This window comes from Maylandia zebra, linkage group LG10, assembly GCF_041146795.1.
Source record: "Maylandia zebra isolate NMK-2024a linkage group LG10, Mzebra_GT3a, whole genome shotgun sequence".
NCBI lineage: Eukaryota > Metazoa > Chordata > Actinopteri > Cichliformes > Cichlidae > Maylandia > Maylandia zebra.
This window is the reverse complement of record NC_135176.1, coordinates 28,085,878-28,108,846: the sequence shown is the minus strand read 5'-3', so window position 1 is coordinate 28,108,846 and position 22,969 is coordinate 28,085,878. Positions and strand designations below refer to the sequence as shown.

Sequence of the window (22,969 nt, the reverse complement as noted above, 5' to 3'; positions counted from 1 at the left end):
TTTTTCCCAGGGCACTGACCTCTCTTCTTTTCTTAGACTTTGCATAAACTTAAGTTGAATTGTGATTAACTTCCTGTTATTGTGAGTAAAAAGTGCTGGTTTTCCACGAGCATCTCACAGAAAACCATAATTGAAATGGCAATAAAAAAAGAGCGGCGCCTCTGATATGTAGGATACAAATGTAGGGCTTCTAGATGGTGTCATTAGAAACATCCATGTTAATTATCACAGAAAGAGGGCGGCAGCTAAGGGGATGGCGTGGAATGGGGGGAGTAATAAAAGCTTAAGAATAATCAGGAAGCGTGGTCATTTGGTTTTAAGAGTGTTTTTTTTTTAATCACAGTATGTTTTCAGATTCTGGTGGTTTCTGATGTTATTGCCACTGTTATCTTTATATAGGTTTAATGACTTCTCAGGCAATTATGTTACCATTTCTTGTGTAGTATCACAAAAGAATGTTGCTTTCACACATGGATGACAAAGTTCACCATATCCACAATCATTTTTCAGTACTGAGGTCAAAAATTATCAGTGCTTTAGTCTGTAATACCTCCCTAATACCAGGTTCCTGTACCCAACTTTAGTAATGCGGGTATAAAATACCTGAAAAATGCTAGATGGGATAGGTTTGTGTGGGATACGTGGGATATGTTTACATCAGCAGATTCTTAATGATTTCTTGGACCTTTATTGTCAAGTGTTGCCACTTTGTCTTGAACAGGAGACTGGTCGATTAAACTGAAGAAAGAAATCAGTCAACTCATTCAATTGCAGATGTGTACAAATATTGCATGTCTGCTAATGTTAGTGTGGCTAAAATTAGCAGGTCTAGTTGGACTTTTTTTTTTTTTTTTTTTTGGTTTTCGAGTGAACTTGTCTGATATATCTAGTAGAAACGTGTCTTACAACAGTAGAAGTTACGTGATGTTTACATTATTGTTTCTAGATTTTAAGGTGCAATATTAAGAGAGTCTGTGTTCTGCAAAAGTAGGACGCTCTCATGACTCATCTTGTGACGCCACTGACTAGCCAATCGGTGGCATGCGTTCTGTTGTCGCCCGATCTGGCAAAAAGGCTTAGAACGAGCAGCAAGTACACCATCGCTTTGCCGTCCTCCATTGTTGTGACTTTTGGCTGCGTTGCTATTAGGGCTGCCACAAACGATTATTTTGATAGTCGACTAGTCACCGATTATTTATGCGATTAGTCGACTAATCAGATCATCATCCACTGGACATAAAACTACAGCTTATTGCACCAGCAGCATCTGCTCTTATATAACTATCATTAGCTTACAGCTTTAAGCTTTTAAGGTGCTAACTAAAAATAAAGACAAGATGATAGTTTATTGAATTTTAATGAAATTTGCAGATTGTTTCGGTGAAGTTTAATAAACTCCTTGCTATCTAAAATATAACAGGACACCGGAGTATATTCTCCAGCATCTCACACTTCTGATAATCAGCTGTCTGCTTGATGTTTATTCAGCTGTGTAAAAACTATAACTTTAATCTCAGCCAAACCGATTTACTCAGGGACAAATAAAATACAAAAAAAAAAAAAAGCCAAACAACAAAATTTTTAATTTATCTAAGTGACTCATATATATTTAACCTGAGTCGCGAAAGACGGCGGTGGGTTTGAAAACAATTTGCCGGGAGTCCGGTGTTCTCACGGCGCTAGTGACCTAGCCCCCGGCTAGCTATCGAGCTAGTGGGTAACAGACGTCTCCGAAAACGTTGGAGCGCTTTTGAAAATATGTGGTGTCCTGATAAACTGAGCCGATATTTGAGGTTTACACAGCTACATTCTCGCCTGAAAATATGTTAAACGTTTATTTTGTGACCCAGAAAGAATAATAAGAGTAATATTAAAACTAACTAGCTACCGCCATTGTTGGAAACTAAGCTGGGCCGCGCTATGAATTCTGGGACACAGCTGCTTCTTCTTCTTCGGGGTTTAACGGCAGCTGGCATCCTTGTACATGCAGTGCTGCCATCTTCTGTTTCAGTCCGTTATTACACTCTTAAATCCTGCTATTATTCCTGCGTCTTTTGCAATCTTACAAAGCTTCAAACGACACGTCGACTATTAAATCAGTCGTCGACGATTTTGATAGTCGACGTAATCGTGACTAGTCGACAAATCGTGGCAGCCCTAGTTGCTATGACGACCCCATCCACCTTGAGGTGGTACTCAGTAGTAATGGAAAATGACTGAAACCGAGTCAAGCCAAGCCGAGTGCTTACTAGTGGAAAGGATACCAATATAATACCAATATATAGGGGTATAGCTAATATCAGCCAACATATTGGCCATGCTGATTCTTTCTTTTGTATATCCAAAATCCAATAATACTTTGTGGTAATTCCCACTGTAGTAGGTCTCTCCAGAACATTTTGCCACAAGGACAGGTACATACACTCAACAAGAAGAAGGCATATACCTCAAAGTGTCATTCTGACCACGCTATGAAAGCAATGTATGTCTGTGTGTTATTAGATGACAGTGAAAGATCATTTTGACTGGAAATCTGTATAGACTGGCAAGAAAATCTGAAGTTCAAGTAAACACAACTCATATTGTCTTTGCAATCCTGGTTTTATTTATGGATGCAAACAGTAGATTTGTTGTATGTTGTCTTATCCATAATTGTGCTGTGCTGTTTTACAAATGTACTCCCTTTTCTTCTCTTTAGGACTTTCAGCCAAAAGAGGGCAGCTATAGAGCGGGACTACGCCCAGGTAAGTAAATCTCTTTGTCGTCTTCTTCACGCCACTACTGATGCTCGTTAGCATCGCTGCTGTGCTGCCTTGTCATTTCTGTTGCTAAAAATATGTTTATTTGTTACGATGCAGCCCACCAAACACACCATATGACAGTGAGGTTGAGGATGTGGCCCTAAGAAAGCTTTTAGTTCTCATGTGGCCAGATAGCTCATGAATGGAAACCAGCCGCAGAAAAAAACACCACAACAGAGAGAAGAACGGCATCCACCAGCCATCCGCTGGCTCGTTTCCTCCTTGCTCTGTTGTTTTTGCCTGCAGCTTCCTAGAGACGCCAGTCGAATGTTTGAAAATCCCCTCTCTGTTCAGGTCTTGCAGCCCTGTGAGGAATGTCCACCAGCTCTGTGAAAAGAGGGGACTCATCTGTAGTTATCTAACCAGCAACCTTACATGTGTGTTTGCCCATGTGTGTCTGGTGCTCAAGAGGTTTATTGTGAAAAGTCAAACAAACGGAAACAGGATTAATCTGTTTTATAAGCCCAGCTGGTAGCTGAAGGGAAAGAACATCAGCAGAAGAAGAGAAAATGAATGCTTTTCTGCAGTGTGTATATATCTGTTCCTGATTGTTCTGTCATGCTCAAGAGCTTATCGTCCTTACAGAGCTTTGGTTAACATTCCACTAGACAGTGCAGTGTCAGTATTTTATGTCAACTTTACTAGCCTTTTGTTTAAGAAGCTAATTTCTTTTACTTCATACACTGTTGGGTAAAATAAGCTGATCAAGCTTTGAAATGAATACTCCGTGCCCCTTTTTTTGACTTGCAGAGAGGATGGACACTGTTAGCCTGGAAAAATTACAAGGGAAATGCCAATGAAAGTGATCGTGGCAATCTAACCAAAGACTGTTTTTCTTTTCCCTTAAACTCCATTGAAAAGTTGGTTTTATTAAGAACCCCACTGGCTTTTTATTAACAGAGGTTTTGGTTGTGACCACAGCTGTTGTAGACTCTAGAAAAGTGTTTTCTGTCACTCCAACTGGGTTCGTTGTTGTAGTTGTGCTGTTGCATCTTTGCTGCTCGCTGTATGTCAGAGATGAGAAGCTGCAGATCCTCGTTAATCTATGAAAGTAACATCTTCACTTCAGCTGTGATAGCAGCTTTTTCCTATAGATAAACAGGCTAATAAGTTTTTTTAAATAATATGTGTGGGCGTGTGTGAATAATTTTATTCACACATGCTCTTAAATATGTTTTACAGTCTCAAATGAAAGTGAAATGCTGCATGACCGGAGTCATTGACCATGACAATAAGAACGTGATTTTTATTACCTGAAATGCTTCCTTTGATTTAAATGACAGCATTGACAGCCAGAAAAATAGCATTCATCTAGCTGTTTGTCTCACATAATTGCATTTAGTGGAAACATCATCACTGACCCAAAAAACTATTTTTTTTACTGGCCATCAGTTATGTCAAACTCTGTAGAAGGAAAAAACACTCTTGCAGCCAAGGCTGTTCAGTTAATTGAAATATGTGAATCCCGCTCATTGCCTTTGCAGAACTCCTGGAGGGGTCATAGGAGTTTGACTGTACAGTTTGCATGTGTTTTATGGATCTGTGAGGTTCCCCAGGCAATCCTTTTGGGAGTACTGCGGGGCTACAGGGTACTGGGGTCAGTGTTACGCAATATCAGTCTTTGTATAACTTAAGTGTGAGCTGTGTTGGTGTCCTTGGCACAGAGTCAAGCGCATTCTAACTGGCTGTTGGCCAGTTTCACCCCCTTGTCTCCTGTATCCTATTTGTGATCCTCAAGGAGACAATCAGAAGGTGTGAGTACTGAGATCACAATGTTTAATGCTCGATTTTTGTGTTGACCCAAAAAAAAAGAAAAGAAAGTTACATTTAATCTTTATTATTTGGATTTAGATTTTTCCCATAATCAGTCAACCCTACCTGTAGCTCTCCCCTTAATTAATGTGCGTACAAATGAGTGAATCTTGACCTTTGGCTTTTATACACATTCACTCGCAAGTGGAAGACCTATTTTTGTCTAGTAATGCTGAAAATTTGTAATTTACCCAGCCTTTAAGATTTTAAATGGAATACAGGTATTACAAGTATAACTTACTGGGATCCTCTGCAGATTCTTTAATCCGGTCAGATTGGCTGAGGCACATAAATGCTTGATTTTATTTAATTATTTATTTATTGCCAGATTAATCAATGATTGGTTGGACTTTAAAGTTTGAAGTTTTGATTTGTGTGGGTTTTTTTTGTTGTTGTTGTTGTTAATTAGGGCTGCCACAAACGATTATTTTGATAGTCGACTAGTCACCGATTATTTTTGCGATTAGTCGACTAATCAGATCATCATCCATTAGACGTACAGCGTACAGCTTATTGCACCAGCAGCATCTGGTCTTATATAACTATCATTAGCTTACAGCTTGAAGTGTTTGTGCTAACTAAAAATAAAGACAAGATGGTAGTTTATTAATTTTTAATGAAATTTGCAGATTGTTTCGGTGAAGTTTAATAAACTCCTTGCTTTCTAAAATATAACAGGACACCGGAGTATATTATCCAGCGTCTCAAACTTCTGATGATCAGCTGGCTGCTTGAAGTTTATTTAGCTGTGCAAAAACTATAACTTTAATCTTAGCCAAACCGATTTACTCAGGAACAAATAAAATACTAAAGAAAGCCAAACAATAACATTTTAAGTTATCTAAGTGACTTATATATCAAGTCTAACCTGAGTAGCGAAAGACAGTGGTGGGTTTGAAAACGATTTGCCGGGAGTCCGGTGTTCTCACGGCTCTAGTTAGCCTTGCCCCCGCCTAGCTAACGAGCTAGTGGGTAACAGACGTCTCCGAAAACGTCGGAGAGCTTTTGAAAATATGTGGTGTCTTGATAAACTGAGCAGATATTTGAGGTTTACACAGCTACATTCTCGCCTGAAAATATGTTAAACGTTTATTTTGTGACCCAGAAAGAATAATAAGAGTAACATTAAAACTAACTAGCTGCCGCCATTGTTGACAACTGCGCTGGGCTGCGCTATGAATTCTGGGACACAGCTTCTTCTTCTTCGGGGTTTAACGGCAGCTGGCATCCTTGTACATGCAGTGCTGCCATCTTCTGTTTCAGTCCGTTATTACACCCTTAAATCCTACTACTCATTCCTGCGTCCTTTGTGATCTTACAAAGCTTCAAACGATGCGTCGACTATTAAATTAGTCGTCGACGATTTTAATAGTCGACATAATCGTGACTAGTCGACTAATCGTGGCAGCCCTATTGTTAATGCAGGTCTATGGACCAATTTCCTCCATTGATGCTGTCAAAACTTCCAGTGTGGGTACATAATAGTTGCTCGATTGGCTTCACACAATTTTTTAACAATGCAGAAGTAAAAAGGGACTTTTGTGGAGGAACTTGATTGTAAGAGGCATGACAACAGGACCGGGGTAGTGTGAAGGTGAATATTTTTGTGGTGAACTAAGAGAAATATTTATTTAAACTTCTTTGAGAGAGACGAGTATTTGAAATAAGCTGTTAAATAAGCCTGACTTAATAAACCAGGTTTAAATGTACTAGGTGTGTATGGGCCACACTGAATTAGACAGCTTCAATACCGTCATGTGGACAAAACACACACACATTCAAATATATTGTTCTTTACGGATTGTAAAAGAGGAAACGTCACCTCACATAAAATACATTTTCCTATACCAAGAAAATAGCAAACTTCAAAACCACTGAACAACAATAGATTAATGTGTCTCCAATTATAAATTCATCTATAACATCACAAAATGAATTTGGGCTTATAGCCTCATAGGCTGTTAAAATTATGTGCATGTGATATTAATATTTAAAGGTACTTATCAGCTGATCTGTAGGTAGACTAAGAGGAAGTAAAGCTTTTAAATAAAAATCCCTGTTGACACAAATGCAGAGAGGACATTCAAATAGAAACGTGTGAGTATCCAGCTGAGAGTTGAGCTCAGGCTGCAGATGAGCTTCAGTAACCCGGTGCATGTGTGTTTTATTGGATATGCATGCCACAACGTTTCAAACATTTTATCCTCGCATGTTTAATAAACACGAGACCTTGACAGATCTTTGTCAGATGAGAGCACATCAGGTGGTCTTTTATAAGATAACTGTGAGAAAGTATTTTGATTAATAATGAATCACCTGGGTTTTTAAAAACTTAGTTGTTCCAGATTCTCAGGTGTGCAAAGTTCAGGGGTTTTTTTTGTCTGATATTTGTAAATATTATGGCAGTAAGCTAAATGTCTTGGGCTTTAAGTGTTTGATCAGACAGAAAAAAGAGGTTGGATTAATGTCTGCGTGGGAATCGGGCATTTATTTTTTGCTGTATTCAAAGATTTAAAGGATCAGACGCTTAATGAAATGTTACTTTGAGCCATAAACAGGAGAACAGTAATCAAACCCAGTCTGTTTGTAGGGGAGTAAATTATGGCGTCCGTGTTTCCAAAATGATAATCAGTTGTTCTTCACTAACTATATGCATGATCTGATTTTTCTCAGTTTTATGTTATTTATCAGCCAAAACTTGGCAAATAAGACAACTGACGCCATCATATTTTCCTTTATTTGAGTATTTGATAAGTAGAAATCGTTTCCTTGAGCTCTGAGATGATCTGATAAGCTGTTTTTCAAATTTTCAGATGTTTTACAGGCTAAAGGATTAACCAATTAATGGGGAAAATGATCCCTAGATTAACTGATACCAGAAAATACCACAGCACAAAACATCCGTAATCAAAAGTCCAACGTTTTGTGACCTGTTTAAACATCATATGAAGTTTCTATGTTGGCTCTTTTGCTTCTTTACATGTCAAAAATGAGCCTTAAACAGAAGAAAAATAAGTTGACTAAACACACTTAATAATATCGTCTCGTATATGTATTGTAAATTTGGCAGACTCATTAATCTTTCGTTGCAGGCCTGAAATGAAGTAAATGTCTTCATTGAGTGCTGCATTAGGTTCAAAGGTGTTCTGTGTGCCTGGGTTGGGCTGCCTCTCAGTTATGTGATCAGTTAGAGACCCGCTGCCAATGGTTGAATCAAAGTGGGTCAGAGTGTCTCTGGATTTCTTGTTCCTTTTGGTAACACCCCCCTCTTTCCAGTTTTTTCTACCAAATCTCTTTTCTTTATGCGCCTTTTTCTTGGTCCCTTACACCTGCAAGCTGCTATAGCCATTAGCCGATTGCTATTCAGACCACACGGTGTGATTTAAATGTCTCCCTCTGTGTGGCTCTTCCTCTGCCATCCTCACATCCCTCCTCCTCCTCCCCTGTCCTTTTTCCCATCACACCATTCAGGCGTGTCTGCGATGCTAGCTCAGTAGGCGAATCTCTCTATCTGCAGCTCACAATGGCCTGGTCTGTAGTGCCTTTGAAGCTTTGGCACCAAGATCACCAAGACCAGTGGGTTCAGAGTCCTGGCCTAGCCTGCCTCAGGAGCGCATGACAGGGCCTGTCTTTTCACAGTGGACAGAGAGAGGATAGACGGGCTCACATTCTTGATAGGCACGAGTTAAATAAAAAGAAAATGTTGACATGAAGTGGAAAGTCAGTTTGTCTGCACCCAGATCTATCCACTCTAAATTCTGTTCTGGTGGTATTGTTCCCCAGTTTAAGCCCGGTAATCCTCACAAAATAAGATGTTTAAATGAAGTGAAGCCAATCTGTTATTACTATTATAACTGATCTATAAATGAAGTTTTGCTGCTTTTTTTTCTCCTGGTGTTCTCACATGCATCACTATATTGAATATAATGAGTTTGATTCTGGCATGAAATTAATACAAATAAATTTTAGGTATTTATTTTACTTTTGTGGGATTCATATATTGCTGTATGAGATAAATGTCTGCACATACCATTTGAAAACAGTAGCAAATGCTTCAAGCACACCACTAACAGGCTACCTGAGGCTGTTATCTGGAGACAACAGACAAGATTTGGGTTTTCATTTGTGTCCAGGGTGAGATTAGATTTGTTTCCCAGGTTGTAATTTGGGAAATGTGTTCCCTTTTCTGCTCTCCACACAAGTGTTTACCTACATGGGACAAAACCGAAGCCTTGGAGTACAAGGCAAGAATTGGGGCTTAGTGAAGGTAGCTTCAGGTGTAACCCTCAGTTTTCAGAAAGCAGCTCACTTTTTTCCATGTTAGATCGCCATGATAAGCTCTGTTGCAGACCTAACCTGCTGTGGAACAGGTTGTGTTCAGGATTAGAGGTCAGCAGGTACAAAACCACCTACTACTGACCAATAAAATCTCTGGAAAATATCGATCCAATCCAGGAAGATCTCTCAGACCACTGTGTGCAGATAGTGAGAGGTTCTTTCCCTGATGAGCATCAGCATGAAACATGAATTCTTCTTCTTCTTTTATTCCTCTCATACTCCTCTTGGCTGCAGTTTGAAAACAGTTTTATTCTATAAGCCTCATAGCTCTTAAATTAAATTTGGAAGCAGTCTAAGCCTGTGTTTTAATGTTGTTTTCTATTCTTTACTCTGTGTCAGACTGTTAAATGCTACCGAGCTGGAAGATTGAAATGATCTTACAGTCGTGTAAACATTAATTTAACAAAATAAAAATTGTAATTATACATCAGATTATCCATTGCCTTTAATGACAGAGCTGTGATAAGACTGCTAACTTACACAGTCAAACACTTTTCCAGCCTTACTGATTAAGGCTTACACACATTTAGACAACATTTTTAATAATACGCTTTCCCTCTAAGTCATACTGCTGCTTTGTCTGCAGCAGCTGTGCTGCTTTCAGCCTGTATTATGTGTTATACTGCCAAATATTTTTCTAAAATTACAGTTTTATCTTTGTTTGTTTAAAAGAATACAATAAAATAAATATAAGCCTAGTAGACATATCCATGTTTCTGCTGCCAAAAGCGCCTTTTCCATCTTAACTCGCTTGTAGCCAAATTGGGAAACATTGCATTGAGTTATTCAGTTGATAGCCACCTACATGTTACCACTTAGCCTGATTCATGATGTTAGGTTAAGGGAAGCCAGATAAGGTGACCTGGATATGCTGAATTTCCTTCATATTTCACTTAAATGCCAGTTTTCAGTCTAGCTCAGGCTGCTACTCGCCTGCAGATTCTCATCACACAGATATGTTTGTAGGATAAATAACTAATACTAATACTCCAGCCTTTTTATTTAAAGCGTTGATTATTTTTAATACGAATACTGTCGCTCCAACATTATATGTCTGCTGCTAAAGATTAGGGCTGCCACGATTTGTCGACTAGTCACGATTACGTCGACTATCAAAATCGTCGACGACTGATTTAATAGTCGACGCGTCGTTTGAAACTTTGTACGATCACAAAAGACGCAGGAATAAGTGGCAGGATTTAAGAGTGTAATAACGGACTGAAACAGAAGATGGCAGCATTGCATGTACAAGGATGTCAGCTACCGTTAAACCCCGAAGAAGAAGAAGAAGAAGAAGAAGAAGAAGAAGCAGCTGTGTCCCAGAATTCATAGCGCGGCCCGGCGCAGTTTCCAACAATGGCGGCAGCTAGTTAGTTTTAATGTTACTCTTATTATTCTTTCTGGGTCACAAAATAAACGTTTAACATATTTTCAGGCGAGAATGTAGCTGTGTAAACCTCAAATATCTGCTCAGTTTATCAGGACACCACATATTTTCAAAAGCGCTCCGACGTTTTCGGAGACATCTGTTACCCACTAGCTCGATAGCGAGCCGGGGGCTAGGCTCACTAGCGCCGTGAGAACACCGGACTCCCCGCAAATCGTTTTCAAACCCACCGCCGTCTTTCGCTACTCAGGTTAAATATATATGAGTCACTTAGATAACTTAAAATGTTATTGTTTGGCTTTTTTTTTTTTTAGTATTTTATTTGTTCCTGAGTAAATCAGTTTGTCTGAGATTAAAGTTATAGTTTTTACACAGCTGAATAAACGTCAAGCAGACAGCTGATTATCAGAAGTGTGAGATGCTCCAGAATATACTCCAGTGTCCTGTTATATTTTAGATAGCAAGGAGTTTATTAATCTTCACCGAAACAATCTGCAAATTTCATTAAAATTGAATAAACTATCATCTTGTCTTTATTTTTAGTTAGCACAGACCTTAAACACTTAAAGCTGTAAGCTAATGATAGTTATATAAGAGCAGATGCTGCTGGTGCAATAAGCTGTAGTTTTACGTCTAATGGATGATGATCTGATTAGTCGACTAATCGCAAAAATAATCGGTGACTAGTCGACTATCAAAATAATCGTTTGTGGCAGCCCTACTAAAGATATTCATGTTTGCTTTTCGTCAGTTTATTCAGGTTAGCGCACCTCTCTGACATACCAAACATACTCAGTCTTCTCCTGCTCTCACCCTGTCCTGCTATTTTGGCCCTTCAAAGGTTAACCTCACCATTGGCTGAGGTGGAGGAACCTAATATATCTCCAGGGCTGAATGTGGTCTAAATAAATTACATTTTTCTGCTAAAAAAAAAAGAGCCCACGTCAGCATAAAAACCAGCAAGTGAGCCAGCATCCAAACAAGGCTCTGGCTGACAGGTGAACGAGTCCATGCACTGTGAAGTCATTCCATAGAGAACATACTTTATAGTGAATGTGGACAGTTTCATATGGCTTACTTTTATCACAGCTGTTTTTATTGAGTTTACTCTATCTGTGCCTGAAGGGTAGAGTAGAGTTTGTCTCTTCGTGCTCTGCCCACCCGCTGGTTTATAGGACAAGGTCAGGGAGGGTCACAGTCCTCTGAGTGCATCTTCTGTGAAGAAGAGACGTGTGAAATGTGGAGTGGTGTCAAAGGTGAAAGGTCACCGCTGCTTTTGTTTTTCACTTCCTCTTTTGCAGGCCCTGCAGAAGCTGGCAAATCAGTATTTAAAGAGAGAATGGCCAGAGACAGAAGAACCGTCAGACCACAGGTAAATTCCTTCTCCAAAACACACAGATGCTGCTTTGGACTGTTTATTGTTTATTGATTTTGTTTATTGTTGTTGTTTTTGTGTGTGGGGTTGGGGGGGTTAAGCTGTGGTGAGGGGTCCTTGTTAAAATTTTATGCACTCTCAATCACATCAAGAAAAGATAAAACATGGCACGTTCATCTCATACTATGACAATAATTTCTCTTGAATTTAATCTTTTCTGGTCTCATTATTATTATTATAGACATGCACAAGTACAACTTTTTCCCTTTCTGCAACGATACCAGCGCCTCGCTTTGGGTATTTGATCTAAAACTAGTGCTAAGTTGTGAATCACTCCTTTACATGTAATGCAACGTAAAATGGCTTTCCTAACTTGGTAAAATAAGATATGACTGAACAATACATCCAACTATATAAAATTAATAAACAGAGAGAGAGAGAGAGTCATCAGGCTGCTGCACACTGCTGTCATTTACGGTCACACGGTTTCTCCCTTTCCTGAACTTTCTCACATTCATGCGTTGGGTGTGAAGCTGACAGACACAGCTGAAAGGAAATAGCATTAACTGAGGTGACAACATGTTGTCATACAGTAAGCGCAATAAATGCATTACAACAAGTGTTACAACACGCCAAGGTCTTCCTGGATTCTACCTCTGACATTAACCCTTTGATCTCAAGTCATCAGTGGAAACACTAACTCTGTGCAATCAGAATAGGACATTTTTTTTCCCTTTTATGACGTTGTCTAGAATATAGTCTAGAGATAACTTCTACCTGGCCGAACACAATGACAGTGAAAGTAAACTAGGGAGAGAAGGCGAACCAAAGCATTGTTGTCACCAGATCTTTTACGTCGTGTCAGCTCACTTCGACCACAGTTTGCAATTAAAATTTAAAAAAGAGAAATAAAATTTGTTGGAGCAGGTAGGAAATACCTGCAGGTTGCCATGCTGTGCTTCCTCCATCCTTTACTCAGCACATAAAACAAAGAACAGCATAGAGTTGAATTAAATAGATCTGACCATTGTCACTGATACTTGATCCAGCTTTAAGAGCCAGCCTCAGACTCCTATTTCCATCCCTTTGGTTTAGATTGCTAAACTGTCTTTACTCCATAACTCTGAGAGAAGATACAGAAAAAACACTAAATATGTTTCATTTTTGCAGTAGTTTATTCTGCTCTGAGCTCAGGGTATCAGATATATCACGAGCTCTCCACCTGCTTCAGGTTGTAGTTAAAGTTGTTCCTCCTTTATTTGACGGAGGACCACCACAGCAGTGACCTAACCAGCATTCCAACAGCTTGATAGCAGCGGCTGAACTTTCAAAGTAAAAGCAAGGGTATTGTTCGACAATAAGTCAATGACGATGTTATCTCGGGTGATTGAAAAAAAAAAAAAAAAGAAAGAAAAAATGTATTTGGGTGGTGGTTAAAACAGCTGGGCGTCTGAAACACTGAAATCCAGCTTGTCAAATGTCACATAACAGTGAGCTGATTATATCGGGCATGGACGTCATTTTGGCCTGTGGGAATTTATAACATACATTTCTCATTAATCACAAACAGACTAAACATCTAGTCTTAAATAATTATGTTAGTAAATAATGAAGCCTAGACTTTCCATCCTTCCTGTATACAGGTTGTTGCCCGTATTTACTCACACATTTATCATTGTTGGTTCAAATCAGGGAGAATTTTGGATTGTTTGCTTGTTTGCAGGGTCGTCATACATTTGAGTTCACGCAATAGCCCGATGGGACGTCAGACCATATCCTATTTTGTTTAATAGTGCATCTCTAGCTGTTTAGTTACTCACTTACCATTCGTTATGGCGAAAAATGTCTCACTGCATCAATCTGCGTTTGTTTGTTTTTAGGAACATGTATTGTGTTTGGAGGGCCTATTTGGAGGGTATGGTCCAGGCAACGCAGTCCAGAATAAGCACCTGCGACAACTACAAAGTCCAGGTGGCCGACGCAGCCAAGACAGCACGACTGCAGAAGGAGCAGCAGCTTAGGAAGGTATTGCAGGTCTCACTTCTGTCCTTACATTGACGTGCACTGCTGTACTGATGCAATGCAGGGTGTTTATCTTGTTTCCCCAAAGTGAAAAAGGGAAGTTGATGGTTTTAGAAGCATGATGCTCACATTGGTTACTGTTTAGACCTTCAGACACTAAATAATGCTGTTTAACCAGATGTTAATGGCTCTCGTGAACTAAATCCGAAGACGCCTTCTGTCCTCAAACAACCACCTGAAAATTGTAACAGTGGAAGCTGAAGTCAAGTCGGCTGGCTTCCTATTTCATGCACACCAACAGGAACAAAGTGGCTTTTATTATTTTTAACACACAACACACAAATGGTGTGACATGCCCACACACTAATGATAAAGTTCTGCTTTTCATACTTGCCTGTTTCTGTAAAACAATGATGAAGTCACAGACTGCTCGACTGCAGTTTTCCCTGATGTCATTTTTATCTGCCCTTTTTTCCATTTCGTGTAGTGCTGTCATCCCCAGATAGTGTGCATCAGTTATGATTGCAGCACAAAATGGGGAAAAAAATGTTGTGATAAAGTTGTTAAATTGCTATATAGTACTAATTATCCTGAAAAATAGTTTAAAAATATGATGTTAACCCCAGTTTGTTTATGTACTTTCTGCATGGTGGGGGTTATTTAATTGTGACACATGAAAGGCCCTGTTTAACATCAGTAAGGTTGATAAGATGGAAAATGAATCCCTTTCTTTTATGGGCAAATCAAAGGACAACATAACACCTAAAGCTTCCTAACGTTTGGCTTCAACAGCCCTCAGCCCAAGTGTCTGGAGAAGTTGGCTGACGCCAACATTAGGTTGTGGTGCCACAAGCTAAATTCCACTTCTGAGAGAACCATGGCCGACTTCAACAGAATCTGTCAGACTGTTTGCATTATGTGAAAGTTTCTGATAAGGAGCAGGCATCGGTAATTATCAGTTACCAGTGGCTGAACCTGTGGCTGCACACAGGACCACACAGATGTGGTTTAAGACACACATGGGTTTGCCCATATGGTGACCATGTCAGTCCAGCCCAAACTGAAAGAAAACATAATATAAAATAATCATATTGAACTGTGTCGTTGTGTAAACACTAAGTCAACATGCTTATGAAGTGTGTAGAAAAACTAAGTACACTGCGTGATTCGGTAGCTGCTAAAGGTGGATCTATAACTTGAAGTAATTGTTTTCTGAATTATTCAGTCTCTCACATTATAGGGGAATTTTAACCCTCTCTGCTTGAAAAGTTGGGATTTGCAGGCATTCATTTATGTGCAGCTCTATTAAGCTCCCACCACAGTTTTTCAGTCAAGTTGAGGTCTGGACTTTGATGGGCCATTCCAACATTATGATTAATTTCTTATTAGGCCATTCGATTGTAGATTTACTTCTGTGCTCATAATCATTGTCCTGCTGCATGATTTAAATTCAGCCAAGCTTCAGCTATTGAACAGCTCTAAATCTAGAGTACTTTGTTATACGGAGGAGTTCTGGAAAGTGCCCAGTTCCTGTGGCTGCAAAACAAGCCCAGATCATGACCCCTTAACTGCTGTGCTGACAGTTGGTTTGAGGTGTTTGTGCTGATAGTCTGACCTTGTGGTGATTTTGCTGGAACACTGACTCCTGGTAAGTTTGGGGCTTTGTGTTATTACACACCTGAAAGCTTCAGACCTGAAAACTTGCAAAAACTTCTGCTTTAATTGAGGTGATCACAGTTGATTAAGTAGCACCTGGCTACTACTTACCCTCTTAATTCGCACAGAGGAGGTAAGGGTGTGTTTAGATCTTTTTAAATAAATGACAGTGGAATATGTCATGTGTTATTATTCATCTGAGCTTGTAATTACCTAATTTATTAGGACTTGGTAAGGACCAGATGATTTTCTTAATTTTTGTTGTGCTCTGATACACAAAACTTTGTATTTTCACATAACTTTATGTATTCCTAGTTAAAGTTTATTTTGAAAGTCAGGCAGTTTTTGAGACGAGAGGGTGTATGTACTGAAAGGAGGACTGTTCAAGACATACAAAATGAAGGTTAATGGGAAAAGAGTGCTCACAGGAGGGAGCAAACATCTGAGCAGGCGAGTCACTAAAAAAGAAACTTCATAACTTCAGACAGGCTTGCCGTTATGGTGCTCCTGGAACGCAGCGTCACTTTCTGGTAAAAATCCATCACAACGATGACGTTGCAGAGTAGACATAGTCACATCTTCCTCGTCTTCAGGTCAGTGTTACTACCCAGTGGAAAGTGCAGGTTCTTGTAAACGGTGTAATAAACAGTCAGCCTTTGAAGGGCAGAGTTCACAATACTGTCTCCTATTATCATTTAGAGTTGCTATCAGCTCTGCAGTTAGCTCTGCACGTCTGGAGTTTTTTTCCTCATCGTAATGTCTGACGCCTCTGTGCCACGTTCTGGTTTCTAATGGCCACGTTCCAAAGCCTCAGATCAGCTGAAACACTCAGTTTATTTAAATCCAGGTTGAAGACTCACCTGTTCTCAGCTGCATTTGAATAAAGCACCAAATCCACACTTTAAGCTTAAATTTCAAAACTTACATTTAACTACTGATTTTATCTACTGTTCTGATTTTATCTGTTTTGATTTTATATACTGTTGTTTGTTTGTTTGTTTGTTTGTTAATTAGTTAGTTAGTTTATTTGCTTGTTTTATTCAATTTTAAATCATGCTTTTTATTTGTTCTTGTTTCTAATGTCTCTGTAAAGCACTTTGAATCACCTTGTTGTTGAATTGTGCTATACAAATAAACTTGCCTTGCCTTGCCTTGCCTTGCCTTGCCTGCAGCCTACAGTGCTGCTCTTGTTGGGCCTCACCTTTTTGGGAGTTTCCATCAAAGCTCCTGTATGTAGCGTGTGCCATGATGTCATTACTCACTCCATGTGTTGTATAGATATGCCTGAAGGGTATTTGCATATTTCTCAGTGGTTGCATGTAGATGTAAAAGCCCTTATTTGTTTTGTTTTTTGTTCTCGATGTCTCCAATTTGATGTCATCAGTGTATTGAGCAGCTGACTGTGGTCCAAGCTGAGCTGCAGGAGTCGGTGAAGGAGCTGACCAAGAGCAGGAAGAAGTACCAGGAGGCCGAGACGATGGCGCAGGCAGTCCGAGAGAAGGCAGAGCTGGACGCAAAGTATGATCCAAATTACTCTACTCTCTTTGTTAGACTATTCTAAAGTAAAAACCCTACAGTTTAATGATAAGTATTTGTTTGTGGAAAATGTCCTCAGTAGCTCAGGGTAGTAATGGTAAAATGGTATCTATCTTCTTTTCTGTACCAAAAATCAGACAGATTCATGACTTTCTGTCATTTATTTTGAAAAACTTTCACCTCTCTCTCTCATTGGCAGCACTTCTAACTGTAACGTTTGATCCACACATGGCTACGGGAAAATGTCCCTTTGGTCTGTGACCTCTGTAAGCACTTTCCTGACAAGTTTATGGACTCAGTGTCTAATTTTAGATCACACTGAATGAAATAAAGTGCATTTGGTAAATTACAGTGATCCTAAGAGTCAGAAAGAGGTATCGTCATGGGCTATCCGCTTTTTTTCACAACCTGTGAGCCAATATGTGTGGAGTTTCTCAGTTTCTCAGTCAAATCAGAAATAAAAACCTCTTGTGTATTTTTACAATTATTTCTCCGTGACTAAATTGAAAAGTGTCTTGAAGTCACTCAAAGGGAGTCAGAAAAAGCAGACTGCCATGCTGGACTGGAAATAAACTGATTAATAATATGACGGTGATGTTGTTGACGCCTGTTTGCAGATCAGTTAATTAGAACAAACTCCAGTTTTGCTGAAAAGCACAGCAAAAAATTATAACTTGTATGTACTGGGGTTCTTCTGTAAATTAATTGATTTGCCTTCCTTCTGTCACTGAAAACTCCTTCGTATTAAAAACTTGCAAAACTTCGACATAATCTCTCCTATTTCACTGAAAACAAGAGAAATTTCCGAGGTTTAAGTTAACAGAAATAGTTTCCAAATCAGATGTCACAAATCAGCTCTTAAATTCAGATCTGAGCACATTATTTTGCTCTGAGTGGATCAAAAGTTCCAACGAAAATCAAAGCACATTTTAGTCGAGAGAAGAAAATTCTAAAAAAACAACATTTTTTTAGTTTTATCAAACAAGCAGCTCTCAGGCTCTTTGCATGACTCGATGGAGGCACTTTGGCCTGGCACGACATGAACAGCTGGCACTTTGACTCACCACATAGCAGACATTTTTCTGCTCATCAGGAAAGTTTATTACCAGGCTGTCGGAGAGGATTGATAGCTGGGCCACCACTTACAAATAATACTAGAAATGCTGTGTTTTTCTGGTCTGTTGTGTCCACACACGCACACATTCTCAGATGACTCCTCTGAGGTTTGCCTTTTGAAAATCTGCAGAATGAAACACTCCAGTAAGAAGAGAAGACTAAAGTTTAATAATTTCACACAAACTGCTCTGCTCACAATTGTTTACACTCATGCAGCTGTTATTGCACATCGTCAGGGTTTAAATTGGAAGCAGCAGGTCTGTAATCAGTTCCAGCCTTTGCTCAGATTTATTTTTTTTATCAAAGTGGATCTCTTTATTATCTTAAAGGCATTATGATAGCAGCTTGGTTTAAACATTCAGCAGTGGAAACGATTATTTACTCTTCTTCCTGCCGTCGTTTCATCCACCCTGCGCATGCATAAAAATCAAATGAGAGACCTGGTTATTTGTATATATATCGTGTTATTCTCCAGGAGTTAAACAGGTGATAATGATGTGTTTCTTGTTTACAATATGTCTAAAGTTGGGTTCAAACTATAAATCAGAGGAAAAAAAGAAGCAATGTGAAATGACTATAGTGATATCTTTGTTCGTGGTCACACTGTGGAAGGGAATCTCTTGTAGTTTTCGACATTACTGCAGGTGTGCCATGAGGTTAAAATTCCAATAATTATTTGGAAATAAATATTGAGGCTCAAACTGCATTAGATAAAAGTCATCTGACTGAGTTACCTGATTAAACAAGAGCATGGATTTTAATTTTTGATTTACTATAGGTGGACAAAGGTAATTACCATCAAACATTAAACAAGCATTAAAATTAAAAGGAAATATCATGTTCAAAATGCACATATGTTAATTTTGTAAACAATCCGCTTCCAGCAGAGTAACGTGGGTATTAAATGTGTCACTGTAGTAGTGTTAATGGTCATTACACAGATTCCATTGTTTTGATTGTTCTGCTGTCTTTCGATTTTTACTTCCTTCTAATGTAGGTTTTAATTTGTCATAATGAGACAAATAAGATACAACGCTATAGTTCATGAGCTGCTCCTGTGTCTCTCAAGCAGACATGAAGCAGATTTGATAAAATTATAAAACGAAAGGCCTCTCATCCATGACCACAGAGTATAATCTCCTTCTAGAGTCAGGCTCGTTTCGTAGTTTATCAACACTCTTCTGTTTCATTAATTACTTTACTGCAACCTCAGCTTATCTACACACTTGATGGCTAACTAATGTAAAGTGCCATTCGCAGTTTTTGCCTCTGTGGGTATTTTTCCTTTTCCTAACAGCACAGAGAATGAGTTTTATTTTGTTTTAATTATTTATTTGTTTTGTGAGTACCTGGCTATTGGATTTAGGGGCGTGGCCTGTTTGATTGATAGATGTTTCTACATGGGCAGTTGTTGGGCTCACCTTAAATAACTGTCCCTGAACTTGACCTCTCCTCCATGTGAGGTATTGACACCTTTTGGTACATTCTTGTACTTATTGTAATTGCACATCCAACTGAGGCTCCTTTTTTATGTTGTCAGCCTAAATTTGATTACTTGGTTAAACTGGAAAAGGCAAAACATTGATGCTCATGTTAAAAACCAAAGAGAAATGATTTTGTATCTTCTCTGCAGGTCAAAGCTGAGTCTCTTCCAGTCCAGATCCAGTCTTCAGAGGGCCAGCGTAAAGGTATAAGATCTTGAGTCCACGAGCCCAACGTTTAGTGGTGTTTTTGTTGTATGAGCTGTTTAAACGTTTCTTCCTCTTCTAGCTGAAAGCAAAGCGGAGCGAGTGCAACTCCAAAGCCACGCACGCCAGAAACGACTACCTTCTCATGCTTGCAGCCGCGAATGCGCACCAGCAGCGCTACTACAACACAGACCTCATTGACTGCATCAAGGTGAGCATATATACATCTGAATTGGTGGGTGAAAGGAGACGTGGTGTAAATCTAAACACACCTTTCTATCACTGTATACAGATTTTAGATGGGAGGATCTACGAGCAGGTAAAGGATTACCTGGTGTCACTGTGTCAGACAGAGCTAGAAGCCTACCAGGCTGTCCACAACATCTTCAACCAGATCCTCAACAGCTCAAATGGGGTGAGTCTTAAAGCCTGCAGGACATCCACCACCTCACACCCATGTCTGTACCAAATAGTCAGGTACAGAGACCCGTTTGTAGTTAATTAACCTGCTTAACCTTAAAGCTGAATGTGGAGTAAGAGAGCATGGTGGTGCTGTGATTAACCGTAACACTGTGGTTGTAGGTGTGAATGTGAGAGTGAGTCAGATGTAACAGCTAAGCATGCGTTTTTTAGGTAGACTCCAAGTGGTTTGCAAAAACTCGACTGGACTGTACTGGACTGTCAGCCTGTCCAGGGTGTAACCCCGCATCTCACCCTGTGACGGCTGGGATAGACTCCAGCCTTCCCACAACCCAGCGTTAGTTAAGATAAAGCGCTGTGTCAGAAAAAAGGGTGACTGTGGCTTGTAGTGGGTCAGTAAGACCAGAAAATCACACTGTAAATAAATACATTTTTAATTTTATCCTGAAATAAATGCTTGTACCAAAGATATCAACGTATCTTCATGTGTGCAGCTGCATGTTTGTTTTGTTTTTCTGTAACTTCAGCTGTTGTTTGAAAGGCCTGGCCGCTCTGGTTGTATGTCATTAGAGTAAGGTTTAAAGTTACCGCTAAGGACTACAGACTGATATTAAATGAAAGATGAGTCAGACTATATTATAAACTGTGTCCACCACATTTTCCAGGAATAAAGCTGGAACATGTGCAGCACTTTTTTGTGTATAATAGACTGGGTTTTGTTAAACCACTTGGCTTTCTGTGTAAAAATATTTTTGTCAGTCAGTTTATGCTGTAAGGTGTTTACTGCATCTGGTCCTAAAATTCAAAATTTACTTTGGACACAAACGTAATTTTGGCAAAACCAAAACAGTTTTTTCAAAAATATGCATAGTTATGCTTGAACAAGCTGTGTTTGATACAGCTTTGCAATAATGACACTTATGATGTAGGAGTAAAATAAACACTGGCACTGGTTATGCCTACTGTTGACACACTGAGAAGCTCACCAGTCATGTCACGAGGTTGTTGGAGTCAGTCTCAAAGTAAATGAATCAGTCCCCGTACACTTATAAGCATGTTTACAGCCTAGTATATAAAGTAGTTTGGTCTTTATGGATAGTTTCTCCTTTTCTAAGAACTCTGGGAGGGATGACTTTATTCCATAAGCCATCCATGTAGAGACTGGAGTTGACTGTGTTGTGACTGGTTTGATTGATGTTTAACCCTAACACAGACCATCCAAGAAGTCTATACTTCTATAGTTTTTAATCTGCCACTTAGCAGTACATATATATACATATATATGCATGATAGCAATCCACCCTCTCATCCGAATTTGGTAACTTCTGGCTACAGAAATGTAACGTGGCAGAGGGAAAAAGCTCACTTTGAGTCCATCTCTCAGATACCATCTATGTTTTTGACCTTTCTCTGATGGCCCAGTTTTTTATGTTCATGCAGTCCTATTGTTGATCCCAGTGCAGTGCTGTAGTCATTAGGTCTGTTATTGTAAATGTGGATCAGTCCTTCTTTTGATCACTTTTGGAGGGCTCTAAAAATTCAGTAACTTGCTTTGCGAACCTTAGAAGAGCTGAAGTCGAGCGCCTCACCAACTGCTAATTAATTTAAATGGGTTGAGTTACGTTGCCGCTCCTTGGTTACACGCTGCTCCCGTTGGCCTCTCAGGTCACCTTCAGAGGGGCATCTTGTTGCTGCTCAGGCCTGAATCTGAACAAATCAGAGGGAAGAGTGAGGGAAGCGGTGGGTGCAGCGGTTTTCGGCAGGGCTCACATTACAGCCCATGTGCTTCCTGTGTCAACACAGAAACAGATCTTATGTGTGCTCTGCGTAAAGTGACGTTCTGATTTGACTGGACGAAACTCTCATGAATGTTTTATTGTTTGTTTTGAGTTCTGTGGTCTAAATATACCATAGGATCCAATTTTTATTTATAAAGCACTTTAAAACAACAGGGCCACACAATAAAACCAAACATGAAAGACAAACACAGGCCAGAGAGTAAAAGATACATAAGAGATGTAGACGTTAACAATAAAGGACTGCTTAAAGAGAGAGGTAAGGTCACAGTCAACATCTCATTTTTAATAGTTTTTCCCCATTTTAATGGGGCATAACTATTAAAAATAATGTAAGTGTATTTTTAAATTAACCTTAAGCTAGTAAAGGGAAGCCAAAGTTGACGTGATGTGCTCTTCTTTACTTGTACCTGTTACAAATCGAGCGTCTGTAGGTCAGCAAAGGAGACCTGGCTTATTCCAATAAGAAGCATATTGCAGCAGTGGGAGGAGATTATTATAAGAGCAAGCGTTACTGTTTTAAGATTGCATTTAAAGAGAAGCGTCTTAATTTTGACAGTATTTTACCACTGGGTATCATCACCCAAATATGTAATGATGGTCCATCTCAATGTCAATAAGGAGGTCAAGGTGAGGCTGAACAGGGAACACAGCAATGTGCTTTACTGGGAAATAAACTTGACAGTCATCCTTGTAACAAGGAAAAGAAATGCCGTGTTTCTGAAAAATAATAAGAGGCAGCAGGTACAGAGAGAAAAGTAGAGGTCCAAGAATTCAGCCTTGTGGCCCCCCACCCCAGGGATGGGAGTAAAGGTGGAGGTAAAATCATCCGTGCTGACACAGAAACTTCTGTCAGAGAGGTAGGACGTAAACCACCAGAGAGCTTAGCCAGTGATGCCCACCCACCACACCAACCTATAGATAAAGATCTCATGGTCTATGGTGTGTCCATGGCCCAAGGCAGGTGTTAAGTCCAAAAACACAAGCAGCACACAGTCACCCGAGTCAGCTGCTAAAAAATG

The 22,969-nt window shown here is 39.5% G+C and overlaps 1 protein-coding gene across 1 annotated transcript in view; it reads left to right on the top strand.

Moving 5' to 3' along the window:
* The window catches only part of LOC101467474 (F-BAR and double SH3 domains protein 2), a 45,103-nt gene that overhangs the window by 6,000 nt on the left and 16,134 nt on the right, over positions 1 to 22,969 (top strand). The window contains exons 3-9 of the mRNA XM_014413641.4: positions 2,699 to 2,744; positions 11,640 to 11,710; positions 13,594 to 13,738; positions 16,776 to 16,909; positions 19,677 to 19,731; positions 19,814 to 19,942; positions 20,024 to 20,146. Of these exons, the coding sequence (XP_014269127.1) occupies positions 2,699 to 2,744; positions 11,640 to 11,710; positions 13,594 to 13,738; positions 16,776 to 16,909; positions 19,677 to 19,731; positions 19,814 to 19,942; positions 20,024 to 20,146 (703 nt within the window). The remainder of the gene's footprint in view (positions 1 to 2,698; positions 2,745 to 11,639; positions 11,711 to 13,593; positions 13,739 to 16,775; positions 16,910 to 19,676; positions 19,732 to 19,813; positions 19,943 to 20,023; positions 20,147 to 22,969) is intronic.